Source organism: Agelaius phoeniceus, chromosome 4 (genome assembly GCF_051311805.1).
Source record: "Agelaius phoeniceus isolate bAgePho1 chromosome 4, bAgePho1.hap1, whole genome shotgun sequence".
NCBI classification, from domain to species: Eukaryota; Metazoa; Chordata; class Aves; order Passeriformes; family Icteridae; genus Agelaius; species Agelaius phoeniceus.
Genome location: NC_135268.1, coordinates 30802176 through 30815610, shown reverse-complemented (window position 1 = coordinate 30815610; position 13435 = coordinate 30802176). Strand labels below are relative to the sequence as shown.

Genomic DNA, 13435 nt, shown 5'->3' with positions numbered 1-13435 from the left:
CTACAGGAGAGAAGGAAAAAGGTGACTCCAATGTTCTTTCCATCTCTACAACATGTACAAGATGACCTCTGGTCAGTTCTTGTCAATTGGAAAGGAATTTTACCTTGGTCACCCTTTGTTGTACAAGGGGAGGATATTTCCCAAGAAAAGGAATGTGACAAATTAATTTTAAAAAGGTATGTGGTACAAGTAACTATACATCAGTGTCTGATGAAAGGATCTCTCAACTGATTCTTTTTATACAGCACTTCCAGGTAATTTATTAAAAACACAAACATATCAGAAAATCACTGCTACGAAACATTGTTTATAAGACATTTTCTTAACATTTTCTTCACTTAAATTATATGATTGGGTGAATTATCTTCTGCATGATTCAGAACCATCCAGCACCTCATGCTGGATCTTGGGAAGACAAGAGGTTGCAAAGGTTCCAGGATACTTCCAAGTGCCTGTGTGCACCACTGTCCTCTGCTGGAAGCGATCAGCCTGAGTGTGTGTGTGACTGACCATCACAGTGTGTGACTGGCACTCACTGAGTGGGACTGACCCTCACAGTGTGTGACTGAAACTCAGAGTGTGTGACTGACCCTCACTGAGTGTGACTGCCACTTAGAGTGTGTGACTGGCACTCACAATGTGTGATGACACTCACTGACTGTGACTGACACTCAGTGTGTGACTGACACTCAGTGTGTGACTGCCCAGCCTCTGGTGGCAGTCACTGACACAGTGCACAAATGACATAAGCAACTACAGCTCACATTCATTCCCGTTTAAGCTCCACACGCCTGCAGTTTGGGATGCAATGCCATTACTTCTGTTATCTGTGCTACATAAACATGAGAGATGTTTGCAGATGCCCTGGACAAGGCCCTTTATTCCCACAGAGCACCCTCAGGCCCAGCCGGGACTGAACCTTGCAGCCTACTGACAGTTCAGCTGCCGAGCTCACCGCGTGGCACTGCAGCATTTGATGCCCACGGCCTGCACACGGCCGCCGACAAAACGGCAGCGGGTTTTCTAAAAGCGTGAGCCCAGAAGAAAACCACATTCAATGCACTTTGAGGATCTGAGCCCCCTAACGCGCTCTAAATAGCGGCCAAGCAGCGATGCCACAGCTCGCTCCAGCATTCCCGGGATAAGCAGCGGACCCGCGGGCCCACCTCTTGCCGGCTGGGCGGGCCGGTGCCAGGCCAGCGGCCTGACGGGAGTTGTAGTGCGCCCGCACAACCCGCGCTCCGCGCAGCCATCTCGGACTGCGTTTCCCAGGGGGCGCTGCGGGCGCCGAGCCGCCGCTGGCGGGGCAATGGCGGCCCTGGTGGCCGTGGCGGCGCGGGGGTGCGGCGGGGTCTGGCGCCGGGCGCGGCAGCGCGGCGCGGGGCAGCCGGGGCCCGGGCCCGGCCCTGGCCCTTTCCCCCGCGGGCAGAGGGCTGTCGCCTGTAACGCGAGAGGCGGGGCGGTGCCGGCGGGGAAGAGCGGGTACGCTGCCGGGACGGCGCGGGGAGACGGGCCGGTGGAGCTGGTGGTGCTCTGCAGCCCGGTCCGGGGCTCCGGGCTTGGGCACGGCAGCGGCGGTGACAGCGGCGGGGCCCGGTGTAAATTGGGGCGTGTGAGCGGTGTGAGGCATTGGTGCAGGCAGCGCACGTTTGTCCCGCATTCCCCGAAGCGCGGTCGGTCGGTGATTGCCGCGGGCGGGGCCGTGACCCTCCGGCACGCCGGGCTGCCAGGAGAGCCGCAGCTCGGCCAGCCCGAGCGCTCCGTGTGCCGGGAAACCACAGCGAGCGCTGCTCCGGCTTTCCTGAGCGCGATTTCCAGGGTTACTCCAGCCCAAAAGAGGCTTTCCCTTCCAGAGGGGTATTGTGAGATACGGGCGGTGTGCCTGAAGCAGAGCACTTGGTTTCTGCTGCAGCTGAAAGTCACGGGCTGAACAAGTTCTCCTGTTCTCTGGTGTCCCACGAGGGTGTGCACAGCTGATCGCTTCCAAAAAGTTGTGCAGACAGCGGCAGGAGTGTGCTGCTGATTCTTTAGAGACACAGATAAACATAATCCGTGAGCAAACACGGCAAGAAGCTGGAGGTGCCTCACCAGTGCTGTTAGTAGCATTGAAGGACTGACTGGTGCACGTACCTTTATCTCTGAGTGTAAGCCAGCATGCCGATTAGGCAAAACCTGATGTAATTTTTAATGCCATGATATGACAGAAAGGCGTTTCTGAAGAATACAGGAAGCAATGGAATGAATTTGTGTCCAAAATGTAAAGGAAAGCCCACATTATTTCTCAAACCTCGAAGCATTTGTATGATCAGCTGAAAATACTGAAGAATAATACTATTTCAATGAAAGAAAATTTATTAGCTCCTTTAAACATCTGAACCTTAATCTTTCATGATAATATTCTTCTTCCTAAAGTATCAATAGAAGTGGCATCTGCATCACTAGTTTGGTGTTTGTAGGGATGTCCTCAGCTGGTGGAGGGCAGATGGAGAACTAAAATCTTGGCAGTGTAGAATGTTCACCTCTGGAAGGAACACTGTACTTGATATATTTGTCTGATGTTTTCCCATAGCTTGCTTGTCTCCTATAGCTGTCTGGGTACTCATACTGCTGAAGTGTTCTGCCACAGAAATGTGATTTCATCAGTGAAATATTATTTGTGCCACTTCATTTGTACAAGGCCAGATAATTACTTACAGAAACTGTCAAGCAATTCATACTGTAAAGGTGACCTTTTTCTCTTGTCCATATAAAGGTTATGGATGTGAGAATTGCAATTACTTTTTAGATGATATGGAGAAGCTTTATTCTGCAGAATACATTCAGAGAACAGTAGCTCTCTAGTTGAAATGATGATTTCTCTATTACCAGATTACTAATGTTTATGCTAATATTCTACTAACGCTGCTCTGGAGAGCCACCTTTCCCAGCATGCAAGTGTCTATCTGACAGAGAATACATAATTTATTATGCCACCTGTCTGTTGGAGATTTATCAAACTACCTGAGAAGTAATTCATATTTATGATGATTTGGGGATTTTCACAAGGCACCAAATTAGAGTTCATCCAGCATGCAAGTGTGCCTCATTAATTTCTCTGAGATTTCTCACGTAAGGAAAAGTTAAAAGTTTTAAACCATTACATTTTTCATTATATTCTTTTTTGCATATAACGAACACTGCCATATATTTCCCGTAGCCTCCGTTCTCTAGTATCACAACACAGCTTTTTCTATTACAGTGTAGATGTATTTGAAACATTGTTTACAATTTTTTTACAATTACAGTTTAATTTTTTTCCATAAAGTAAGCGTTCCTGATTCTTCTGTTTCTAAGTTTCCACGGTTTTTAACATCATCTGTATGTAAAATTTTTCTCCCTTTTCCTCTTTCCTTTTCAGCCTTGCTCCGTGGGTACCAGTTGTGGGTCTGGAAATTCATGCACAGATCAGCTCCAACTCAAAACTCTTCTCTGGTTCCCAAGTCCAGTTTGCAGCACCTCCCAACTCCTTGGTGTCTTTCTTTGATGCCTCTTTACCAGGAACTTTACCAGTAAGTTAAGCTGCAATTTCATTTATGTCAGGATTAATGTCAGACAACTTTGTGTTTGCTTCTATTTTATTCTTTCCAGGATTTGACTAAAGTCATATATATGGCTGCTTTTCCTTACTTTTCTGGTTTCTGTTTGTTTCATAACATGAGATGCCTAGAATTGTTTCTTTTCCATTTCCTCACTCCCTAGTTATTGCCTCAGATACTTTATATCCCCTCAAAGGAGAAAAATCAGGAGTGTCTCTTCAGCATAGTGAATGGGTTGTGGTATTTCTTTGAGGCCAGAGTGGGTGTGTTTGCTTAGTATGCCACACAGGAAATTCCTTAAATATGAGAGATGCCTAAAGCCCAGTCAGAGAAGAACATCTTAGATTTCTGAGTGGCCATTTGATGTTGTTTTGCCATATGTTTGTTTATGTAGCTGTCATTTGCCATTTGGAATGTCTCACTGAGGAGTTTCTTTGCTTCCTGAGTAGAAAGTCTCCAATTTAGGAAAGTGTCAACCATTCCTATTTCCAGAGCAAAGTAATTATTAAAAAAAAAAAGTAATGTGTGTGAGACATTGGGGATTAATAGGTCAGAATAACTAGCTAGCACATAGCAATAAGGTTTATTAGTGAAAACTTAGTAAGTGTTTGAATTCACAGCTTAATTATAACTGTGATGGCTATGACAGTACTGCTGTGGAATTCTCTGAGTATCTAACAAGTTTAATTTAAAAATAAAAGTTAAAAAATTATAACATAAGCTCTTACAATACAGTGAAAAAAAAATTTAATAGACTTAGCATTGCCACATGCAGCAACTCTGCAGAGACTAAGATGGGGTCTAATTATTTAAAGCAGAAACATTTCACTGACTATATTCATTAAATGTGCAGATTTGAATTCCAGTTATAGAAATGTATTTTTAAATCTAGTTGAAGTTTTTCATCACCATAAAACAGCCTCAGATAATCTAAAATTGAGAACTAATTTGTGGCTGGATTTCTAGGGTCTTGATATATGTCATGATCCTTAAAAGGAGAAATTATGTTATTATTATTTTATTTTTATTTCTGTATTTGCAAAGGTACTGAAAATTAAGGAAGCGAAGTTTAGATGCTGATAAAATTGGGTCTTTGCTCTGGTTGCAGTGGCAATTTAGAGCTGAGTTTCAGATCTGACTATATGGAGATAACGGGAATCTTATGTAATAATTTGGTTTTAGAAGAGTCTAGCTAGACTTAAAGACAGAAAATTAGTTCTTTCATTTGGGGGCAGGACTAGGTTAGTCAAAAAATCCAAAAGAGTTCAAGATTCTGGTTTTGGACCTTCTATTTAACCTTCTGTTAATGCACAGAAATTCTCTTAGATTGTCTAATGCTTATCTTCAGTCAAGTAGAAAAGCTGTTCCTGAGTGAACAAAAATGAATATTTATGAGGAGGTTAATTTTTCTCCATGTTACTGTTTATTAAGGGTTCAATGTATGTGTGTGTGTCTTTTTTCTTTATTAATGAGGCTTGGTATGACCTTTGTAAGAAGACTCCAGTACATGTGGGCTTTGGTAAAGAAAGTAACTGCACCTGGGAAGAAAAAATCCAGAATGGTTAGGTTAATTTTAAAGTAGTGATGCTATGTTAGGTTCTATTAGCTGCTGTTATCTATACAGAGAGAGGAAAGATTTTTTCTTACTATAGTACTGATGAAAACAGAGTTGAAAGTGGATGTTACAGAATACATGTTCCTGCATGTTAGAATGTGATGCAAAATCCAATCAGGAGTCATAGCTCTATTTTCCTATTGTACCTGCTGCTGCTGAGGCCAGCATTTGCTCTGGAATCAGATGGGCTTGTTTTCTCTGTGTAAATTTGTACATGGCAATAGTATCTGAAGCAGAATTGACTTTTGGTAAATTTTGAAAGATGGAAGGTCATTTTTGAAAATTCAGAGTATTTGTAGAATAAAAACAAACCAACAAAAGCCATTTTATTAAATGTTAGGTTATTGACTAATAAGAGTACTTGGATATTTGGCCTTTCATTTGGACTCTATTTTGTTGAAAAATAATAAAAAAAAAAAAACAGCAAAGTTTTTATACAATAGTTGTTCTGAGTCTAGAATAGAATGATTGTTGTTTTAACCTGAGAACTATAGGGACAGTTTTCAGTGTCACAAGGATTTAAATTTACTGTGTGACAACGAGATGGCTGTGATAGAGAACTGTCCTAGCATTTGCTCCTTCACAGTGGGACCAGAAATGATGGTGCTGAAGGGAGCTTTTCAGGTTGCTGTGCATTTCTGGGTCACAGTAAGTGTTGATATGAGCTTTTGCTGTGCTCTACACAGGAGAGGTGAAACTAGAAGAATGTGTTTAGCCCTCCTCCTGCTTTCCTTTTTATATTTGCTTCCTGTAAGGTTAATACAGCTTATTTTATCCTTCTGCTGCAACTAGGCCTTGGGAGGGTCATCACAGTGGTAGTGTGTTGTTCTCATAAAGTGCCTCTGAGACAGGCAAGAGGAGCTTTGCAGGTGCCCTCCTATTTGGCATGAGACAGAAAAAAATATTATAGAATCATGGGATGGTTTGAGTGCCAGGGACCCTACAGCTCATCTGGTTCCATCCCATGGGCAGAGACTCCTTCCATTAGAGCAGGCTCCTCAGAGCTCCATCCAGCCTGGCCTTGAGCACTTCCAGGGATGGGGCAGCCACAGCTTCTCTGGGCAGCCTGTGCCTCAACTCCCTCACAAAGTAAGGAATGTCTTGGTAACATCTAAACCTGCCCTGTGTCAATTTAAAACCTGCCCTGTGTCAATTTAAAACCATGTCCTGTTGTTACAAGCCCTTGTAAAATGCCCTTCTGGCTCTCTCAGGCCCTTTTTAGGTACCTGAAAGTGCTGTAAGGTCTCTCTGGAGTTTTCTCAATGCTGAACAACCCCAACTGTCTCTGCCTGTCTTCATAGGAGGGGTGTTGCAGCCCAGTGCTCATCTTCATGGCCCTCCTCAGACCCTCTCCAGTAGGTGCATGTCCCTATTATGTTTGGGATCCCAGAGCAGGATGCAGCACTCCAGGTGGGAACTCACAAGGGTGGAGTAGAGGCGCAGAATCCTCTCCCTTGCCCTGCTGCCCACACTGCTTTGGGATGTAGCCCAGGCCATGGTTTGCTCTCTGCACTACAGGTGTGCTTTGCTGGCTCATGCTGAGCATTGCCTCAACCAGCACCCCCAAGTCCTTTTCCCTGGGGCTGCTGTCAATCCATTCTCTTCCCAGCCTGTATTGGTGCTTGGGATTGCCCTGATCCAGGTGCAGGATTTTGCACCTGACTGTGTTGAACTTCATGAGGTTTGCACAGGCCCACTTCTCAAGCCTGCCCAGGTCTCTCTGGATGGCATCCCTGCCCTGCAGCATGTTGGTCACACCACACAGCTTGTTGTCATCTGTGAACTTGCTGAGAATGCACCTGATCCCCCTGTCCCTGTCACTGACAAAGACATTGAACAGCTCTGGTCCCAGCTGAGACCACCTAACACCACTTGTCACTGGCCTCCACTTGGACATTGAACAGATGACCACAGCTCTTTTAGTGCCACCACACAGCCAATTCCTTGTCCACTGACAGTTTGGGACCACATTTGACTCCATATGTTTAATTTCATTTCATTTCATGAAATTTACAAAAGCCTGGGTTTTTTACCTTGGGAATGGACTTGGCAATGATCTTGGCTTGTATCTTCAGAAGACCTATTTTATACATGGTAGCAGGTAGTGCATTATACCTGCAAACTGGACTAAAATTCTTCTGAGGATCCATAAAAGTGGTTGCCCTCCCAATCTGGTTTAGGCTCTGAAAATTCTGAGAGGCTTTAGAAAGGTTTTTAAAGCTAAAACTGGGCTCACAGAAGAAGAATCCATGATTATCTATTTTTGTGATGGAGGTGGCTGACTAAAAGTTAATTATAGCTCAGCCACAGAAATAAGATAGTAGATCTAGCAGCTAAAGGCTGAAACCTTTTTGTCAGTGCTTAGTCTTTGTCACACATTTTGGGTTTGTCTCTGGCATGACTGAAGTGAAACCATGATCCTATTGTAGGCAATCCTTTGTAGGTAAGTATATAAAGAAATAATCTAGGATTTACGTATCCAAAGTTTAAATTAATAAGATTTGAATTAATATTAGCCCTACAGTCCTAAATATTTTGAATTTTTTTAATATCTTCTCATGTGTTTGAATTTCATTCTCCTCTTAGTGTGAACAGCATCTGTTTTATCTTTTTATTTTTACAACAGACTTTTCAGAAACCCTTGGGGCAAGCAGATCACTCTTTTGCATGGAGGAGAGCAGTGCTAGAGCAGCTCTCAGCCCTTGTTCCTTCTGGCACTGAGCTCTGGCACCCTCAGCTCCAAGCCCGGGCTCATCCGAAGCTGGCAGTTGCCAGTGCAGCACTGCAGAGTCTCTGGGAGCACCTGGATCTGGCTGTTGCCTTGCAGTGCTGGGCTGGTGAGGGGCTGCCCAGGCATGTGACAGGGCTAATAATCAGTTTGGGATTACAGAGGGTGTTTCCATCTGTTCTTGGCAGTGGCAGGTACCCAGTGTTTTCCCAGATGTTTTGGGAGATGGATTACCAGACTTAAATAACATCTAGAATTCATCAGAATATACAGGATTTATCTGATGCGTTTGCTTTCAAAGGCTCTGAGAGGTTTGTGTGAGATTTTGGTGGATCTGTCAGCTATTCATACTGGAAGAGAAACAGCATTTGAGACCAGAGTTTATACTTTACAGCTTGAAACTAGATTTTTTTTTTTATCCTGTGCCTGTTAAATCTGATGATTGCAACAGCTGCTTTACCAACTTGTGATTTCAGTTTTGTTTTGACATTCATGCTGGCAGGCAATGTGAATTTACTCCCTTCTTCTACTACTTTGTTTTGAAAAAAAGCCTGCTTCTTAGCTTGACTTTTGGTAACTACAGTTTTAATTGTGTGCACTTTTCATGGGGAATTAACAATCTTCTGATCTTTGTAGGATGTTTTTTTAGTTTGCATTACATACATCTTCTTCTTTTCTTTGAAACTACATGATGGCTAGGTTTTTGTATCCATGAGCTCTCCTCTAAAAATAAATTAGTGGCAATGCCTGATGGAAAAAGTGAGTTCATGCTTGTTTTAAGCCATTTACCTATGTCTAGGTTCATTTAAACTCCTCATCACTTATTTCTCTAAAACTGTAGTAATTGTACTTAGGAGAAAAAAGAGGACTTTAATAGAATTTGATGGTACATTTGTGTTGCAATCCTTTCTTTCCTGATAATATTTGGGTTTGTAACATGCTTGGTCAGTGCTTGGGAGTCTTTTCTTGCTCACACTCTTTTTCTTGCTTTCTGGACTGCAAGCTTGCTGGGCTTGCAGTCCAGAAAGCTTCTACAAAGAAAATACCAAATAATTTAGAAAAAGAATAGAGGAGTGAATTAGGCTTTTAAACCATTGCTCTCTGAGGATGCTTTTGTCTTTTGTGGCTCATAGACCCTTAAATGTCCAAGTTCATGCTGAATTAAAGTCTGCCTACCAAATTTTAAACTATTAATCAGTTCAAAGCTGTTGTACTGGTCAGAAGAAGCCTTTGAAAGATGATTAGATGCTGACCTCAGGTGACTCAGGACTGAGTTATGGTGCAGGTTGTCTCTCATTCTGTTTCTTTGTGCTCCATAGGATCATTCACAGCCCCAGGGTTACCTCTGGTACCAAACTCCTTCACTGGGGTCTGAGAAATGTTGTATTTCCTCCATTACTGCAGCTGCTTAGCTCAACTTTATATCATACTCAGGGCATTTTTTTCTGGAGACTCTCTGTTCTTGTGTATTGAAGTATTTTGTGACATTTGTTGCTCCTCTCTCAAGCTTTGAAGATGTCTCTTGTAACATTTTCTCTCACTTTTTGCTATGTCTCATATTTGGGAGTATTTCTGACCCTCATTCTGGGTGTTTTAATCTTTTTGTCGAAGCTAACAATGCAGGTTGGGCTGTCTCCTTAGCACCTCAGTAAGTGTTGAACTCTCTGTTTGTTCTTGTTGGCTTTACTGTTCATCCTTAACAGGTCCCTGTGGCTGATGCAAACTTGCCTGTTAGAATAGCATTGAGTTGATACAACATCTTGTTATCACCTATTTCAGTAGATCCTTCAGTGCATCAATGATGTTGCCTATATTTTCTCTTACCTCCTTTTCTGTTGTTTCTTTTTAATCCCTTTTACCTTTTGTTTTACACAGGTTTTTTTCTACTTCTAAGTGGGGGAGCAGGAGTTGACAGTATCTTGTTTCTTTATTTCACACAGTCCTATTAGTGCAATTATTCTGCCATCTTGGACACTTCTGAACAGCACAACTGCATGATGTATCAGTGTGCCCCTTTCTGAATTCATTTGGAAATTGCTGCTGAAATGCACATAAGCTTTTTGCAGTAGCTTTTCTCAGTGGGTGGGAATTTCTTTAAGTTGGACCTGCAAATATTGTTGCAAATTTCTATTACCTCTGTTATCAGTCACTTTAGGTGTTCTGGCACCCTTAAGTTTTTTATTTGATTTAGTTTCTCACAGTTTGGTTCCAGGTGTCTCCATCTGAGGAAATCCAAGGTGGTATGTTGTATATATGTGTATCTTAGCAGTGCTCTCTTAAGCAAAAGTTCCATGGTTCTACCAATTTCTTAGCATTTTAACTTTGCAAACTGACCTCTTGCTACTTCATTCTTCTTAGCAATTGTCTCATTGAAGAGTTTTTCATTAAAATGTGTTTAGGGAAGCATTGTGTGACAGTAATGACAGATAATTGTAGACTGGGTCTTTGTTATCTTATGGTTAGCTGTCTGGTGAGTAATGTTGCATAACTGTCAGTTATTTTGTTGTATTTTGTTGGAAACTTATCTTGGCGCAATTAGGCTGTAATCAATTCCTGGGGTAAAATTAATTTCTTTGTGTTCTCTCTGATTATCAATCACCTTGCCACCTTAAATATGACTGTATTTGATTTTGAGAGGATTATGTAAACTTCTGCAAGTGATTTCTGTTAGTTACATATGCAGATTTTGCCAGAAGGATATTGTTTTCTATTTTTCAAGAAATGCTTGTTTTGAAATTTTGCTGCCAAGTTCAGCCAAATTTTACTCCAAAAAATTTTAGAGGGTTTTTACTCCAAAAACCCTTGTAGAGGGTTGTTACAACTATATTAGCAAGCATATGAAGAAGAAGTTATCGATTTAGTCTCCCTTTTTTGGGCTGCTGCTCTTCAGATACTTGTGACACTTTGTACTCATTTTGGGATGTCTGATGAAATAAGGAGAAGATGTGGGAATCACAGGAGAGAGAATTTTGGGGTCACTGTGTAAGTAAAACAAACTAGGGATATTATTTAAAGGAAATTAGTCTCTGTTGCTTCTGCTATTGCAGAACAAGTTTGTTAAAAGCAAATAATTTCTATTTGCTCTTACAATTTCTCTCAAATAATTTGTTAATAGTTCTTTGCAAGACTTGTTGCATTATGTCACCTATTGTTTTCCCAAATTAGTAGAATCTTTTATCTATGTGTAAAAGACCACTTCTGGTTTACTCCTAATTTGTATATTGTGCTCACTTAAGGGATCTTGGTCAGCCTGCAGGGAAAGATGGCTGAGAACAAATAACCATGTTTTGGTGGATAGCTGTTGGGGAAAAAAGGAATGAGGGAGTCAGGGCAAAGGGCTGAGAGTTTAGTGTGTGTTTGGTGTGGGCTCTCAGACACACAAAAATTGCAAGGAGCAGAGGGCAGATAGCCAAGACTTTGAAATAATAGAAAATGGCAGTAAATGGGGTTCAAAGGTCAGAATTTGTTACAACTCAGAAAACCACAGAGCTGGCTCTCACCAAGCCTATGAGCAAAGGAACATCTGCAAGGAAAAACGGGGTAGGAGTTTATTTACAGACTATTTTGTCCTAAATGCTCTGAGTGTCTTCATTTAAGAAATTAAACAATCTATGTTGTGTTGAAGAAGGCAGATGATATTCACATTCAAAAGCCTTTTTTTCTTTGGAACTCAGTGTAGGAAGAAAGGTCTGAGATGGTTCTCCTTAAACATCTTGTTGCCTTTGGGTTTGATCGTAACTTGTAACTTAAGTTTTAGCCATTGCACTGGGCAATGTCTCCTACCTCCAGCAGCAGTGAGGTGTTATCAGTGGATCTTCCTGCATGAAATGTGCCCTGGATCACATAGCATTAGCAGTGACTTAAATTCCAGCTAGCATTAGAGAGGGAGCATCCTTATGACAGGTCAAAAAATGCCACGTGGCAGATGCAGAAGACTAATGTCAGCAAGGAGAGCTTGGATGTTAGAGAGGTCCTGGACTTCTTTATGAGAGCACCACATAAGCACAGCTTTTGGTTATGAGTTTCATGAACAACTGTATCACCATTGCATTGTCCTGTCTTCTCTGTGGGTTCTCCTGCTTGGAACTGGTCCTGCAGGGTAGAATTTTTTGGTTTTAGATGCTGCTGATGGGATCAAAGATATGATCTGGATAGGCTGCTTCCCAGAAAACAAATTTATTCTGTTGAGACCATTGAGCAATTTGCCCGCACAGTGGTCTGAATAGATTTTTCCTTCTGTGTTTCTTCTAGCAACTCCTGTTGGGCTGAGAAACCTTCAATTCTGTCATTATTGAAATATCTTTGTACCTGGTGTAATGTTCCATTTTTCTTGCTCCCAGGGGTCAGCATTTCTCCGTACTGCTGCTGCATTTTTCTGCTCATCACTGACACTGGAAGATGCTTCCTTCATCCTAAGCCTTGTGATAAAAGCTCTTCAGCTTTGAGCAAGTACTCTTACTCTGTTGAGTATACCTGAAGTAGTGTGTTTGGGAGCTGGGTGCTTGTTAATGGCAGAAGTGCCTAGTTTTTAGATATGACAGGAATCATTGTGTGCTGCATCACCACAGGCCAGCTTTGCCACTAGACAAGGTTAGCAATAATATGTTTTGTATAGCACTCTGTGAGTTTGGTACCAGACTGTGAAAAGGTAAATTTGCAAAATGCATTAAGTATATTTAATGCCCCTCATAGCTTTTGCTGTTGCAGCTTCTGAGTTGCCATTTTGGGCTCTTAGGCTGGAATCTCTTTTGGTAATGCTAAGATCTCAATTTAAAATGTCTGGTGCTCCTTCCCCCTTCTTTCTTGCCCCTTTCCTTAGACATAAGAACATAATGTTCTTACTGGGGCAGCAAACATGCTGTGAAGTAGATGCTGGAATAAGTGCAGAGGAGACTAAACTGAAGTTTTTAAAATTTTCCCTGAAATTTGAGACCTCAGGTTTTGGAATGTGGGTTCTTTGAACACCTAAGAAATTACAGGGCTTAAGTTGTCTTGTTTTTTAAATTTTACTGCGTCCTTCGGGGGATGGAGTCTGATTGTAACCCATTGAAATAAATTTGGGAAATGGTCAGCTCTTGATTTATTGTATCTCCATTCTGTACATGCATAGCTCCAGTTGGTCCCTTCTCTGTGTGTGGGAGGATGCCAAGGCAGAATGCTGCAGAGCAGTAAGTACTCATCTACAGAGTCAGACTGAACAGCCTCAATTACACTGGGACTAAGTACATACAAGGGTATTCTATTTTGAAGTTTAACTCATGATTGCACTTCAAAGAACCATATATTGCAGCAATTTGGTGCTTTTAACACAGCTAGAATAGTAAGACTGGGTATATCCATTAGTAGAAGCAAATAAAAATCAGAGTGAGATGAAATAGGAGTACTTGAAAATGTGATTAGATATATCTGTTGAGGTTTCTAAAGATTGGTGTCTGGTCTATGGAGAGCTGGCTGAGTACATTGTACTGCTTCCTTCTTTCAGATATTATTTTGAATGAAAAAGGAGCTAAAATTAAA

The 13435-nt window shown here is 41.9% G+C and overlaps 1 protein-coding gene across 1 annotated transcript in view; it reads left to right on the top strand.

Moving 5' to 3' along the window:
* Nucleotides 1–1275: 1275 nt before the first annotated feature.
* GATB (glutamyl-tRNA amidotransferase subunit B) overlaps nt 1276–13435 on the top strand; it is a 42244-nt gene continuing 30084 nt past the window's right edge. Inside the window, exons 1-2 of the mRNA XM_054633829.2 lie at nt 1276–1482; nt 3398–3548. Coding sequence (XP_054489804.2) covers nt 1310–1482; nt 3398–3548 — 324 coding nt within the window. The 5' untranslated portion in view covers nt 1276–1309. The remainder of the gene's footprint in view (nt 1483–3397; nt 3549–13435) is intronic.